We start from the raw sequence: 16,884 nt of genomic DNA, 5'->3' as shown, positions 1-16,884 counted from the left end.
AATAAAAACGTTTAATCTTTACCGTGTAGACATCATTAAATCTTAATTTAGCTTATGAAACAATTTGTGAAAAATAACGATTAAAAATATTTATTGCGACATTCTCTATATCTACTAAAAAAATTTATATATATCTATTTACATTCTATTATATTTATATACTAATCTACATTTTTTTATACATGCAATGATTTCACTGTGGGTCTAAATGCAATTCTACTTTATCCTGTACACGTACTTACCCTTGAAACAAAGCGCGCCAGAAGTTCAATGATGCTTGCGGTAAAAGATTCAACATTTTTATTTTAAAGTACGATACTTCAGTTTTAACTTGAACTCTTTTCAAAACCTCTAGCACATCGGGTTTATTTTGCTAGCTACAAATTCTCAAAAATAATAAAAAATTTATTTTTTTTTTAATCTGACGTGCTAAAATATTTTTGCTTGTAAATTCAGATTCAGCACGCAAAAAACTTCAAGAAACCTCTTCTCTTCCAGAGAGCAAAACTATCAATGTTATTAATTTTTTTTATTATAATAAATGCGGCGACAATATGAACATTACAAGAGAACTAACAATAAGAGCCTGATAGAAAAAATCTGATTTCATATTTGGATTCAGTATTAAAAAGGATTTAATACTATTAGAACTACCACTAAAGGGGACAAAATAATCCGTTTGGCATTTTTTAATAATTTATTACTCATTTTTTAACCATCTTAATTTCTAAAATTTTCCTTTTGTTTTCGCCAGCTGTTCGCCAGTGTATTAGGTAGCAGTAGTAGAAATAGTTTATATCAATAAAAATGAATCGTTCATAAATTTTCAAATTACTAATAGTGATGATTGTGAAAAAATTGTGTTTTTCAATAATAATTGAACATACCTCAAGAAAACAATATCGAGTTCGAAGGTTTTCGGGATTGATAATAGTCTCGAGGCGCTTTTCAGAGCGACGTGGGTTTTTAGATCAACAACCGGGCGGTCGGAAGCTTTCAGAACGGTAATGGAAGCCTCCACGGGTCGGTGGAACTGCCAATGAATAAAGTATCGGCTTGAGCAGACACTCGACTTGGGCTCTATTTATACGGGGTGACACACACATACACACACGCGCACGCACGCATATCCACACTTACGTCCATACCTACATTCCTACACACAGACACATACATATTGCACATCGCACACACAAAACGCACACATTCCGACGCATCACGTGGATAAAAGTGGACTCTCGCAGAGTACTTTGCTTTGCCACACAAGCTGGACTACTCTCTCCAGGGAATCTTCGGAGAACTTTCTTTCAGGATTAAGGAGGAAGGATGAGCCTTGAGACTGAACAGCCTTTTCATCCTGCCGAGACTTGGTTGTTTACTTGGTTACTCTTATTGTCACCATGCACTATTACGCAATATAAAAATTAGGCTCATATATGGAAGCAAAAATAATTGACGAAGATATCCAAGATATCTTACTTCCGTATATTAATTTTTAACAACACAATTAGGAGTATATATCGTTAGTAAATATGTCAAGAAACTAATTTTTGAGTTACAAGATTATTGAATAATAAAGTTTATTTCGCAAACTTTATAATGCTAAATAAATTGTTAGAAATTTTAGAAATGCTTATGAGGAAAAAGTCACAAATATCTTCTTCTGATTTTGATGAATTTTGGATATGTGTAATGTAGATCAAAATAAGAGACACGTATCTTGTTATAAGTGTTCTTATGCATATATTAAGTGAGTGAAACATCTTTTAAGAAAATTGACTTTTATATTTCTAAGCGTGTTTCATCGAAACGATAAACAATATGCCAAAATGTTTTAAATACAATTTTTTTATATACATGTGCAATTCAACTCGCACTATACTCGAAACGGATGGCATTTCTGTTCGTGATTGTACTATATATTATTCTATATAATTTGATATAATTACTAATAGAAATCTTTTCTTTTATTTTAAAAGCTTATTATTTAAGTAATAAATTTAAAAAATGTTCCTTTTCTTGAAACACTGCTCACTTCTGATTGCAGCTTCCATAATGGGTCCAAGCGGCTCAGCACTGCCATGCGGCAGAGTATGGCAAGGGATCCTGTGGCTCCCGTTTTATGGGAACCACATTTAGACGCCCTAGATCGACGGATAGGTATTGTTCTGCAGGCCATCCGCGACTGCATTGCTCGCGAAAACTCTTCGCAACAGGTCGTCCACAGCGATAAAATTGATTCAAAGTTATAGCCTTTAATCGCGGTCTAGAATAAATAATCGCGATGTAAAAAAAATGTAAAAAGAGATCTCCTCCTTTTCCCCCCCTTCTTTTACTCCCTTTTTCTTTCTGTCTTTTCTCTCAAATACCTTAATATTAAAACTTTAAATCTGTAAATTAAAATGCTGATTCACAGTTCCGAGAAAATATTAGAAGATCTTTTCTTTTTTTCTGTTACTATAGTATCTTCATAATAATTTTTCTTTGGAAATGTATATAAAGCAAATTAAACACTTCATTTATAACTAAATCGATTAAATTAAATTAGTTGACTTATTAATTATACAAATGGAGTGGCGTCAAATAAGAAGATCATATATTCAAGATCATTTTTATATCTTCTTTTATTTGATTAAGTTGTTGAAAATTGTATTATTGAAAATCGTAATTTTTAATTTAATCGATTATTAAACAAATATTTTAAAAATTAAAACTAATATCTATTTGGTTTTAATTTAATTCGGAGGGAGGTTGTTATATCTGTTACTACATTTATATTTTTTAATGTTTATTAAAGAAACTTTATTGGTACGTTTTAATGAATACATTTAAATAATACATTTTAATGTAAAAAAATTAACTATTACAAAATTATAATTATATTAAATTAATGTTATAGTTGTATGCAATTTATTGTTAAGATTAAGTTATCGTTAAATGGTTAATAAATTAACTTTTAGAATAAGTTTTGCCAAATAGCGTTACTTTACAAATTCATAGTTAATTTTCAATAAAATGTGTAATTACTCATATACAAAAAACATGAGAAATTAAACATAAAATTATAATTTTTTACACTTTTAGAAAATTATACTCGTTATTTCATTACAGTTTAACTGATATTGTATCACGATCTGATTTTTAACGTAATAATATATATAATTGAAAAAAATGTTATTTTATATAATAAACAAAAAGTTTATTGTGTATATATAGGGAAGAGATTTGAAAAGAAAATTCTATGAAAAATAAAAAGAATTAAAATTGACGGGAGAAATTTAAAAAATTAAAATTATCTTCTTAAATTCATTTTGATTTATTTTATTATTATATATATATTGTAAAAAATTTAGAAATAAAAAATAATAATTTAAAATAATTCTAAATGGTAATGTTATTATTTTTCGAGGAAAGTATATCTTTAAACATATCATAGAAAATCTTGTTGATTAGCTTTTACTTTTTAATAAAAAAAATTATTAATTTACAAGGAGGCTGTTGTACCTATTGTATGCATAAATACTTATAAATACACAATTTAATTATATGTATGTATATTCATTGCGACTTGGCGATAATCAAAAAACACAAGTTGTCATCGCGTATAATAAATATTATTGATGTAAAAATAACATGATAAATAACAATGTTAAAAATTTAACCCATTATTGGCCAAAATTTCACTTTTCTTGCTCTTATAGTTTATTGTTGTTTATTATATTCACAAAAAGAAATATAAAATTATAAATAAATAATTAGTAATTATATATTAATTTTTAGTTATGATATAATAATGACTTAATAATTTAATTATTTTAGCATTAATTAGATAATTAATTTAAAAAAATGTACATATATTAATTGTATTATATAACAATTTATAACTATAAAACTTTTAATAATTATTTATAAAATTAGGGTGACATTTAAAATTAGGATGACTCATTATGAAAGCGACCGACTGATAATCGGCGGGTCTCAAGTTTGATTCTCTGATTCTCACCCCACATATGTGAGGGCTTAATTTTATCGAAGGCTTACCAGAAATTAAAGGGAAACCACTCTGGTTATTACTGTCCAAGATGTCGCTATACAGAGAGAAATTTATAAAATAAAAAGGCCCTCAGTCCTAAGACAACTCCTTGATGGGTCCAAGTCACATAGCCATAAAAACAGTGCAACTCTCTTCAAAGTGATCGTCAACGTCAGGGTGACCTGATATGACACACTGAAGAAGAAAATTGATTATTAATATAGAATTAAGAATTGATCAAAAATTAGAAAATTATTATTGATTATACAATTCTTCATATTATTGTTATGGCCTATCATGGGTTAAAAATTGCTATAATAATATTGTAAATAAAATCGAGAATGTTTGCAAGTGTATAAGAGAAAGATTTAAATTACATTATGTGTGTGTGAATCTTGCATGTAAATGCGTGAGAGAGCTTTTGTAAAGTGTGCTTTTCATACACATGTTTTATGTTCCTTACGCACCTGTATACAAAAAATAAATTTGAATGGAAAATAAAACGGAATGCAGTTTAATTAATACTCTTTTCCCTCTTCATCTAAATGTTTGTCAAATAAAAATAAAGTAAAATGCAATCTAACTCCAGATAATAAATTAATTATTTAATCAGAATCTCTTAAAAATTAATTAATTATATTTTAAAATTTATAGAGATGGATGGACATAGTAAAGCCATATATGCATATATATACATCAAACGGAACATCACTTTTATGTAATCGACTGATTTGTACAAAAAATATGCCGAAATGCATCATTTTTGTTTTTAAGGGAAATATAACAGCCATTTATGTAATAAAATTTTATTACGTTTTTATTATTAATTATTATAGTAAAAATGTCAATTAAATAATTTAATACTTATGGAAAAGTTCATAATTTTCTTCTTAATTCTCGCGCAGAATACTACAGAAAATTGAATAAAACAAACAAAACTTTCCAATTGTTCTTCACAGATAGATACTGTTATAAGAGATCAATCATAACGGAAAAATCCACCAACTTTTTCTAGAATGACACAGAACGGGATTCTTACCTTTGGAGTTTTCCACAACGAATCGATTTTCCCAGTAATGAACTCAAAAATAACGCGACAAATGTGAATTTTCTGAAATTTGTTTTAATTAAACAGAGAGAGAACCAATCATCTTATTTCATCATTATTTCTACGAATTATTTTTACAAATATGTGTTTCGTAGATTTTTAATTTATTGCTAATTCTTTCGTGTATACGCAGGTACCCACACGCACACATAAGTATATTTTTATACATACCTATATCTATATATAATCAGAACATATTGATTAGTTGCTTATTAAGGTCTAAAGAAGGCTTATTGATCTTGTCAGGAAATCCATCGTTAACGTTTCCTCGAGAGAAAGTTTTCCTGCGAAGAGAAGAGAAGCAAAGTTTAAGCCCTCGCTAAAGGCGAATAAAGTTACGCGGAACCGCAAATTCCCAAGTACAACAAACGCGAAGATCCGACGGATACATCAAGGCGCGAAAAGTCGCGCAAATATTTGATGAGCTTTGAGGCGAGAGGAAACGCGTGAGAATCGCAAAATTAATTCGTCGATCTCTTTACTTACTCATATCTGCCGAAAATAGACTAGTTTTTAGCCGTCAAACGGAAATAGTCATAGATTTCTCAGGAAAATAAGCTTTTTCTCTCGTACTTTTTCTAAGGGCAATTTACAAATTTAATTTACAAATTAAATGTGACTCCGTCACATTTAAAGATTTAAATAAATCATTCAGATATTTCTTATCTCAAAAAAGAATTATAGAAGTATTGTAGACGAATTGCTTAGTTTGTTACATATTTTTTTCAGAGTGTGAATTATTTAAAAATTGGCTCTTTTGACTGAAAAAATTGTTAATAATTTTTTATCGATATTTATTGATGTTTTACTGTCAGTTATTGCTATCAATTATTCATATTAATTTTAACTATAATTATGTTGACGAAAAATTGAGGCAATAATTATTATATAATTAAAATACTAATTAAATTATATATTTGCAAATTAAATTTTAGAAACAAATATATGGTGCCGGTATATTTCTTATTAAATTTCAAGTGAATTGCTTGACTCTATCGTCAATTAATGTCGCATTAACGTCAAGATAATCAGAATAATATGCTCGTCATTCAATTCGCTTTTGATGCCCCTTCAACATCGCGAATCTCATGAATTCGTGTTGTACTTGTTTTCCACGTTTATGGGTTTTTCCGATTTTCGTAGTTGCGGGTGACAGACGTGATGGAAGTTTCCAGATCACGAATTCGTAGGCTCTTTAAGATACCGTATTGGGATAGTATCCCAAATCTTTTAACAATTTTACAATAAAATAAAAGTAGATAATATATTACTTTTTACACTTTTAGCTTTCTTATTTTCAAAAATTTAACGTGATGTGCAAACTTGGACGTGAGATTCGAATTTAGCGGACAAAGGTCTACGTGAAATGATAATTGTAGATAAAATTATTGTCCTATAGTGTAATAAGGTAAAATTATATAATATATAGATGTGTGTGTATAATAATATAATTATAGTATAAGTATTAGAGTCGACTTTTGCGTTATATGAATTACAAGATATTAATATTTATACGATTTATATTTCCTCTTCAGAAAAAAAACAACATAAAAAAATAAGAAAAGAATCGCGTTTATATCCGACAAAGCTGAATTCACAATTATTTAGCGTATAATAAAGAGGTCCGTCATTTTACATTCAGTCCCCCGACGTTTGCAAAATCATTATTCACAGAATCATCGAAATCGTCAATTAGTAATCGGTAGCCAAAATTGCCAATTAGAACATACATTCGACTATTAACGAACATTAACTCATTAAAAAAGCAATAATTATAATATAAACATTAATATTGTTTTTATTATTATTTTACAATATCTTAATATACTTCAAAATTAACATTCTATTTCAAAATTTACAGAAGGATTATTTAATATTTTTATTTTATTTTAATTATTTTATTTATAATATTCGGTAATAAATTAAATTTGTAATATCTCCAACGTTCTTATTTATATAGAATTCAAAACTAGTAGTTTAATTTAAAAAAGGATAGATATGCGTTATTAAGTATTGACTTTTCGGCATTTCTAAAAAAAATCGCGTAATCTTTAAAAATGTTTAGTTATAAAACAATAAATAATGAGTTCGTTTTTACTTAGAGACTTTCATAAAGATTCAAAGTTTAAAAATTAAAATTAAGAAATAGTACAATAAATAATTTGGTATTTTGAAAATATTATAAACATTTTCTGTATATTATTTTATCTATACGTAAATGTCAACGTAAACATTTCTACTTGTTACATATTGAAGAAAAACTTCCGTTTTTCTAAAACAAAGGCTAGAAATGTATTTCTACGGCTTCTCTTCTAAATCAAAAATAGAATGGAAGTGCGATCGAAGTGCTTATAAAAAATATTTTGGGAGCACGCGCAGACCTCTCGTAACCATTGAGCACGTATATAAAAGCTGTACACCCGTGACGTTGTATTAAAGTTATTTTATCACAATATGTTGCAAGGATCGTTATAAAACGCAATTATTTAACAGCGCGTACCATTATTTTAACATATTCTCGCTTTATCAATATCTAATACTGCCGAATATTGCTTATGAATCGTAATTAAACATTTATTGCAAAAGCTACTAATAGTTACGCGTTAATTTTATCGTAGTAGATATTTTACAATTAATTGCAACACATGAGTGTAGAAAAAGTTATAGCAGATCGTATATATTACATTTATGATATTACAAAAATGCTTCAATTATAATAAATTACTGACAGATTGTATTTTGATGAAGACAATCGGATTGAAACTAAAGATATAAAAATAGTTTATAAATAATTTGCGAAAGACGTATGCTTGTTTTAAAGAGGAACGCCTATTTAAAAATTTCGGTAAGTCTGCGTGATTACACAATTAATGTTTTCCTAGCGGTATTCTATATGCATCCGTATCTTAAAATATTAAATTGATTGAAAGAGGATTATCGAAACTTACATTTCTACCACTTATTATTTTATAGCAACGAATTTTTACGAATTACACGATTTTATGAGAAAAGTCGAAAAGATAACATTTAACAGCGCACATCTTCAAAAATATAGCAAATTTTTTCGAATGTTAAGTTTTTGAATTTCTTGAATTACAGCGTATTTTAAGTTAAAAAAAATTTTGGGAAATTATCTTTATTGTACTGAAGAGTGATTGTTTTCACATAGACTAGAATGGTTCACATGCGATTTGACTTATTTTCTTTCGAGAGAGATGCAACATTATAATATATAAAATACTTAATAAGGGATCAAGGAACAATTCTGTTGTTGTTTCGAATTGAGACTGCACGATGAGATCTTACGGATCGAGAGACAGGAAGGATGATTACTATTAATCGCGTCCATAATACGGAAGGCAACTCAATCTGTCTGTCAGGGAACAGACATCCTGCTCGAGACGTCTAACGTCACAGGCAAATCCGAGATCGTGTAATTAACAGGATATATACCCTCTCTCACTCCCACCGTTCTCCCGTATGCCAATCCGCTCCTTCAAAGGGAGGCTGGTTTGATCCTGTTGCTGTCGTAGACAGGGGCAGATCCCAGGTTGCTAATCCCATCCAAGACGTTCGTCAAACACAAGTTGTCCGTTGTATATTCGTAAATCTCGCTTATTAATTCTGAGAGTCTTAAGCTGAAACGCCAAAGAGTTACATAATTTGCCAAAAAATATTACGTTTAAAATGTAAAAGATGTTGCAAAAATATTTTCTTTTTTTCACCAAAAATAATATTTGAAATGGGGTAATTGTTAAACAATGTTTATATACTGTAATATTAATAATTAAATAATTACGTAATTGCGCAGGTGACAATAAGGAAAGATACATTACAAAGAATTATTTAAAGACGAGAGTTTTTCTCTTAAATGTTATATGAAAATTTAACACGCGAGAAATTGAATGACGTTTACAAAAGTCCATTTTTAGCTTTATCAGCAAAAAAAAACTGTGGAGAAAGATTTGTTCCACGAGTGGTCTATATGCGTTTAAAATACGGATAAAAAGTCAGTCGCGGAGGTCGGAGGGCGGATATATATTTATTCGAACGGCATTGACTTCTTATTGTACTTCACTTCAGCAGCCATCATTCTTTGTGATCTAATAATGTTCTCGTGGTTTTCTCCGTCCGCAGTTCTGCGGACGACGAACTCAAATGGACATTCATAAAGTTCTTCCGTACTATCGATTCTCATCTGTACGTGTTCTTCTATGAAAAACCACAAAATCGATGGTGACAATTTGACTCGACGAAAAAAGGATTATGAATATGTGAGAGATTAAAATCAAAGAAAAAAAACATTTTTCTTTTTAGATAAATTTAGATATATTTTCATATCTTAAAAAAATATCCTACGTTGTACATGCACCGTACATATTTCTCAATTATTTATTTGAGAAAAATGTATATTTTCTTGAATTTTTCTCAAATCTTACTTTTTTGTAATTGTTATCTAGAATGCAATAATTGTTATACGCATTCCGAAAATTTGCATTGCAATAATTGCTATACGCATTCCGTATTTGCATTGCAAATACGCATTGCTTTGTTAAACTTCTTGCATAAATATATATTGAATTGTGATTAATAGTACATTTGTAATAGCACAATAATAGCATATTTATTATTAGTAATTACATCACGTTAATAGTTACTGTTCAAAAAAATAAAAACTTGTAATTCTATTACGGTGTTAAGCAAGAAACTTTGCACTTCCAATGTCTCTTCTGAGACAGACAGTCACGGTATTTCGTCGTAAACAAATTCCTCGGTGAGGAAAAGTCAGTCGCAAGAAATCAGCCGGCATTTCATCGACAATCTTTTGTACAGCTCAGTAAAGTTTTGAACGAGAACTTTCTTCGGAGCGGGACGCTAATCGAAGCTCCGGCATAAACAAACGTTAAAGCACAACAGCTGACATACTGGAAGACGTGTCGAGACAAAGTCTTTCTCACCCCTGTCATCAGCAACGCTTCGAAAGGTGAGTTTATTTTCTTGCGAAAAGAATAATGCACACACAATTTACATAAATTTATAAGACAAACGATTAATATAGAAAATAATAAATCTAATGCTTATAAACTAATAATGTAGAAAAAATTAATTAAAAGTATGCAATTAATGTTTATATAATGACATCACTAGATATTAATTCTTTAATATTTGGTATCTATAGATTATGTAATAAAAAAACGTAATGAATATTTTTTAATAGTGATGCGATTGATTTACAATAAAAAAATACCAAAAATTGCAAAGAAGAAAATACTCAATAAAAAGGGATGCTCCGATATGATGATAATTACAAATAACAAATTAGGAGATGGAAGAGCAAACCACAAGCGCAAATACATAAAGCGTCGCGACGCCTTTCGTGTTCGCCTTTCGCCGAATAGTCGGAGATTTCGATAAAATGCATTTTAATGCGAAATTTGCATAATCGCTTGAATTTGCGCGCGCATCGCACGTGATGCAGCTGTGCAAAGAAGCCGAAGCACTGAAGCTTTCTTCCACCCCTTTCCATCCTCCTAAGATCCTCTTTCAACCTTCTTTCCAAGTTATTCTTTCATTCGTTAGAAAAATAAAGGGTCTATCGATTTATCGACGCAAAATTGTTCGAATTCGTAACAGCAAATGAAACAAACTTTTCAGCCTTTAAAATAGCCTTTTATTAACAAAAATGTGAAAAGCCTTATTTTGGTCAATGAAAAATATTATATACTGTCAATTTAAGTAATATATAAATAAAGACACTCAATATATATCAATTGCAAGCATATTACCGTATAAATTAAACTTTCGTAGTAATTTTTTTGCACATTGATCCTCATTTTTTTTCATTTTTCTATGTATAGAAATTGTATTTTTATTTCCCATCTAGCACATTAATTAATTGCAACACGTTTGACTGTTTGTTACCACGGAGATTCTAAAAGTCACAACGAAATCTCGATTTAGCGACCACTGGTGCGATTCGAAAATAGCAATAACAATAAGCTTCGTGAAACGCTTTTGGAACTTTTATGAATAATGCGACATCGCTCTTTGTTTGATCCATTCGATAAATTTTACAATTGGAAAATTATGAGTCTCCCCGTTTACTACAATTATCTATAAAAAACATAATTTTTATTACTGTGATTTAATTCAATAATTTTCTTATCGCAAATATGTTGTTTTTCGAAATATTATAGTAAAATAAAATTTGAAATTTAATATAAGGAGATTTGATGAGATCATTCTATCTAATTAGCAGTAATTACATTTAATTTGTAAAAGGTTATAATATAAAATTTAAAACATATTTATAAATATAAATATCAATAAATATTTTTATATATAAAATAAATATATAAATAGATTGTTTATGTATTATTATGCAATTATTAAATTTTATATTCATATATAAATTTAATAATTATGTATTTAAAATATATATCTATTAATATATAAAATATATACATATATTAAATCTTGTGGTTAATTATAAGTTATAAGATTCTTTAATTAGTTTAAAATAAACGAATTGTATTTTTTATAATTGAATTTTAACTGAATATGCTATACTTTGGAAACAACTCTTAAAATTAATAATTTAGAATTAACTTTCTAATTACTAAGAAATGTTTATTATTGTACAATCCAACGACATCGTACAGACTTAAAAATTCTGCCGGCAGTTGTTTGAGGAACTCGTAATTGAAATTCAATCTGTCGCAAGTTGATATGTGGATTAAGGTGAACCGTAGACAATACAACTAAAGCGCGAGCATCAACTTGATCGACATCATTGCGATTTAATCAAACGCTTTGGTTAATCGTTAAGATCGAAGTCGTTGTAATTGCTGTATACGATTCGCTGAATAGTTCTGCGATCAAAATACCGCCAAAACATTGTAGAGAGTGATTTCGATCAGTACAGCATGTTATATAAATTACTTTGCAAGAATTAAAAAAAAACATCAATGATTATGTTCATAAAAAAATCCGGCATATATAGGTAAAAGTCGCAGATTTTGTTTTTTAAAAGAATTATAAAACTCTCGATGTAAATTGTTTTTAGTAAACTCAATTCAAAAATAAGATAATAGTGAATTTTTATCTTACAGATTCTACCACTAAAAAAATAAAAATGGTTGATTAATAGAATAGATATAACTGGTTTAATTATCCTATGTATTTAGATAAGACAATATGCTAACTGAGCCGATTTAGCCGAAGTAACAAACTTTATAACTTAACTATAAAATAAATTAAATTAAAATAAAAAAACAATTTTAAATTTTCTATTAATATTTATATTATTTTTCAATATTTTAAAACACATTTATACAAACAGAAAGCTTATTGAAAATCTATATCTTAAAAAATGATAATTCTTCTTATTTTAGTATACTCTAAATATGATGCAGTCCTTTTTGGGAAAATTGTATAGGTGCAAAATTACAAAACGAAATCGTTCCTTCTTAATATCCTCTCTGGTTTCATAACGAACATCTAAATTATTAATAAAAAAATTTGTTACATATTACAAAATCACATAATAAAATATTGCAACTCTTTTACACACACATACATACACGTAATATACACGCAAACTACACTTGCTCTCTTATAATTTATATATTAATATATACAGAATATCTCATATCTCAAATTTGTGAATAAAAATATTATAGCCAGAAAGTTTACCAAAAACAATATCATAAGTCTTTGCAATTGTTTATTCTGGGCAGTAATTCTTTTAAATATAAAAACTTAAAATTGATTAGAGTCAAGTGGCCACCTGATCGCAAATTGCATTTTATACATTCACAGACTCTACACAAAAATTGTATTGCCACATTTATGTACGTTATATGATTAGCAGTAAGCTACTAATCAAATAAATTTATTAAAATCAAATAAATTTTTTTTTTTAAAGATGTAGGATTAAATCATACATTTTATACAAACCTTTATAAATTTCTTGCCACAAGGTACATCTTTCCGTAATATCTTATCCGTAAATCCTTGATTTTGATATGTTTTGTTACCGCCCTATTATAATTATATACATTTTATAAATTTTTCAATATATTAAAATTATTATAATTAAATTATAATTAATAATTATTAACTCACTGTTTTTCGAAGTTCTTCTTTCTTATTATCTTTTGTATATATCTTATCCTCTTTCACTCTTTTATCTTCTTGATTTTTTTCAGAATTGCAGCCTGGACTCAATTTTTGCTTTTTCAATGAATCTTGCAACTCAACTCTAGAGCAACCTTTTTCAAATAGACTGTTTTCTTTTCCTTGTTTTATATTTATATCAGTTGCTGCGCTGTCATTAATCTCGTTTATGGATACAGTGTGCGGAGTTTTGGCATTTTTAGAGCTTTTCCATCTCGCAAATTTATCATTATTTTTATTTAAATTGTCTTTTTCAACAATCGAATTTTCTTGCTGTTGAAATCCATACTCATTTTCTTGCAGCATACTTTCTTCTTGTAATTCGACAATATGATGCTCTTTTTTTGTAACAGCATTGTTTCCAACGAGTTCTTCATTAAATTCGCAAGTCTCGGAAATAATTCGAACTTCTTTATTATTGCTCTTGCCAGAAAAAATATCGCTTATATTTTTTTCTACAGAACAGCAGCTCTCGGGAATAATTCGAACTTCTTTATTATTGCTCTTGCCAGAAAAAATATCGCTTGTATTTTTTTCTACAGAACAGCAGCTCTCGGGAATAATTTTGTGTTTATTGGTGTCATTAGGTAAAATATTATTCGTGTTACTGTCGGAAATATTCTTCTGTTCGTTAGAAGAGTAATTATTTTTTATAATACTTTTGTTCTGAATTTTCGTAAGAATATTACTTCTACTGGTATCGGAAACATATCTTTGTTCACTTTCGTAAAAAACCCGACTTGAAATGTTCTCATTATTTTGAGAATCATAAGTTTTGACAGTCATTTTGCATTTCATTTCTCTGTTACTGGCATTCTGCACGTTGTTCATTGCAATATTACTCTCATTAGTGCCGGACATACATTTCCTCTCACTCTCGTCAAAAGGATAGGAACTTTTCGAACTTTTCTTGCTAGTTTGAGAATCACAAGTTTCGGGAATTATTTTGCATTTAGATTCTATATTATCAGTGTTCTGCGTCGTCGTAATATTGCCAGAAATATTCCTTTCACTCTCGTCAGAGCGAACCTTTTTCGAAACACTCTCATTGTTTGGAGAATCGCAAGTTTCAGGAATTATTTTTCTTTTAATTTGTCTTGTATCGGCATTAACAATATCCTGTGTATTCTCAATTATCGTATTAGAGAGAAAAATGTTTGGAGTCTCTGATTGTAAATATGTGGCGAAATCATATTTCGGATTGCAATACGTTTCCGTGTTGCAATGTAGAACCGCGATTGGAATTTCAGAATCAGAAATCATTCTACGTTTGACAGCTTGTAACTTGCGATCTGCAATACAGAATCATTATGTCGTATATTATTCTATTTGTTACTTTTAGTTTTAATGATAATATATAATTACTCACGAATGATTGGATAATCAGCTGGGATAGCTTGAGTAAGTTGTGTAGAATCACTGGCAGGATATAGTATGACAATGGCATTTTTTGCAGTGAGATCTCGGGGAGTCAAAGGTCTCTTCGTGGGGTACACACATGACTTGCCACCTAAAATATAATTTTGCTTTAAATACTTACAAATTAATGTAAAAATATGTTGTAATATGTTGTAAAGTACACAAATATAACAAATTAAATGATGACAAAGATTAATGTATCTTAATACAAAATAAAATTTAAATTAAACATAACAATAAGACTATATTTATGTGTTTACATATTTTATATCTTCTTTCATAATATATTTTTATATGATACTATATTATTGCAAAGTTTTATCTTCGTATATTAAGATCTGGAATTAGGATAAAAATTAGTATTAATCACCTGCTGTAGTAATCAACGGCGCATTTGCAGAATACTGTTTTGCACAAAAGTGGATAAACGAGAGACCTTTGAACAATGTTCTACGCTTTTCGTCCGGTAAAAACTTTCTTGGATCCACTTTCAACCAGTCTTCTCTCAGTTTTGGCAGAAAATCTTCGATTTTTGGTAATTCTTTAGATTCTTTGACAGCTACGTCAACTGCTTCCCAATATGCATTTGTGACTACAGGTTTGGCGGATGCCAATGCACAAGCTAACTATACAAAATATATATTGCAAATATATAAATTAATAAACTTTTTTCTTGTCACTTATACATTTTTATTGCAAAATATTTCATAATACTTTCCTTGCTTGATATAAAATGTCGTACAATATAAAATTAAAAAGAATAACCAAAAATAATTTAGTTGTTAAATGCTAAAGATGCATGCAATTTTATTAGCTGTATACTCTTATTTTTAACGTAAACAAAACTAAAATTCATCCATTTTTCATGTTTAGAAAGAGTAGAAAAAAATTATAAATATAACGTAAAATTGGAAAAAGGATGTAATGTTTAAAAAAAATTTGAAAAAAACTTAAATGATCTGATCTCAATAACTGGACAAATTTACACAAAATTATACAAAATCTTACTTTTGGGGTAAATAATGTACTTTCAGCCACCGTCAAATGTGTGCAAAAGTTCCCCCAAGTCTCAGATAATGTTGCTTTCAAATTCTGCGCAATATCTTGTAATTTCTTAATACCTTGTTCGCCCAAGCTGGATCTTGCAATTACAAATGAATGACACAACACCCTACAATAAGTTACAAAAATTAATAAGTTTGTTAAAAACAATTGAAATAATTTATTCTGAAAGTTATGATTTTAATTAGAATCAAAATTTTATAAAAAATCAATATTATATAATAAATATTTATTAAATCTTATATGTATATATAAATTCTTAAAATAAAAATTAAATAGAAAAACTAAGATTTGCGTAGCAAAATAAATCATCACAAATCAAATCTTACACAAAAGTAGACTCCTTTAGACCAAACTGTACTATATCATCAACTTTCAAAACAAACTTATCAGAAAGCAATTTTCTCTTCTTATTATCTCTTATAACAAAGGTTCCATACTTAGATACATCATTAATAACGCATCTATATTGTGTCTGAAACATATATTTTTAATGTAATGATAGAGTAACATTTCTAAAAGAGATATATATTAGAAATAATAAAAGAACTAATGTATATACCTCTGATTCTTCTGTTGGTTCTACAGAAACTACTGCATGTAATCTACTAATTGTGGGATCTCCCTCCAGCTTAATGTCACTCAATGATTTACCAAACGATTTTTTCTGATTTGGTAAGATATAAACGCACAAGTCTGAAAGAAAACCTATTGTTAATTCTTAAATACTGTTAATTCTTAATGTTTTTCTTTTTAATATGTAGAATTTACAAAAAAAATCACAAAAAGGGGAATAATTTCTTAAATTGCACATACTAAAGTTCTAAATGATTTATTATTTGAACTTTTATCAGTTATAAACTTTGATTTTAAATTATTGTTTATTATTACATCTAGTTATCATTTCTAATCTTGTCCGTTATCTATTAGGATAAATATTATAATTATATATATAAAATAAGCGTTACATCTAAAATTTCAATTTAACCTTACCTTCGCGTCCTTTAAGACACCACATGTTGAATCCAACTTATGCAAGATAGAAATTAGTAACAGTATTTCACTTTTATGGAATGTTTCGTTT

At 28.4% G+C, this 16,884-nt stretch overlaps 2 protein-coding genes across 6 annotated transcripts in view; one reads left to right on the top strand and one right to left on the bottom strand.

Moving 5' to 3' along the window:
* The window catches only part of LOC112463818, a 59,792-nt gene extending 57,096 nt beyond the window's left edge, over positions 1-2,696 (top strand). For both annotated transcript variants that reach the window (XM_025030426.1, XM_025030425.1), the window contains one exon: positions 2,048-2,696. In XM_025030426.1, the coding sequence (XP_024886194.1) occupies positions 2,048-2,252 (205 nt within the window). In that variant the 3' untranslated portion in view covers positions 2,253-2,696. The remainder of the gene's footprint in view (positions 1-2,047) is intronic.
* Positions 2,697-5,100: 2,404 nt separating this feature from the next.
* Positions 5,101-16,884, bottom strand: LOC112463815 (putative leucine-rich repeat-containing protein DDB_G0290503). 4 transcript variants are annotated; one of them, XR_003041845.1, is made up of 11 exons: positions 16,794-16,884; positions 16,363-16,496; positions 16,130-16,275; positions 15,747-15,909; positions 15,109-15,364; positions 14,689-14,829; positions 13,269-14,611; positions 13,101-13,184; positions 8,595-8,779; positions 5,313-5,425; positions 5,101-5,144 (listed from the first exon to the last, which is right to left on the bottom strand). XR_003041845.1 is itself a non-coding variant. In XM_025030421.1 (9 exons), the coding sequence occupies exons 1-9, from the start codon at positions 16,816-16,818 to the stop codon at positions 8,696-8,698; spliced, it is 2,376 nt and encodes a 791-aa protein (XP_024886189.1). In that variant the 5' UTR covers positions 16,819-16,884; the 3' UTR covers positions 8,187-8,695. The 4 variants fall into 4 exon arrangements, 2 of the variants coding, with proteins under 2 accessions (XP_024886189.1, XP_024886190.1); XR_003041844.1 differs by lacking the exon at positions 5,101-5,144 and having other exon boundaries at positions 5,257-5,425; XM_025030421.1 differs by lacking the exons at positions 5,101-5,144; positions 5,313-5,425 and having other exon boundaries at positions 8,187-8,779.

This window comes from Temnothorax curvispinosus, unplaced genomic scaffold (genome assembly GCF_003070985.1).
Source record: "Temnothorax curvispinosus isolate PA1 unplaced genomic scaffold, ASM307098v1 QBEX01013686.1, whole genome shotgun sequence".
NCBI lineage: Eukaryota > Metazoa > Arthropoda > Insecta > Hymenoptera > Formicidae > Temnothorax > Temnothorax curvispinosus.
This window is presented reverse-complemented; position numbering and strand designations above follow the sequence as displayed.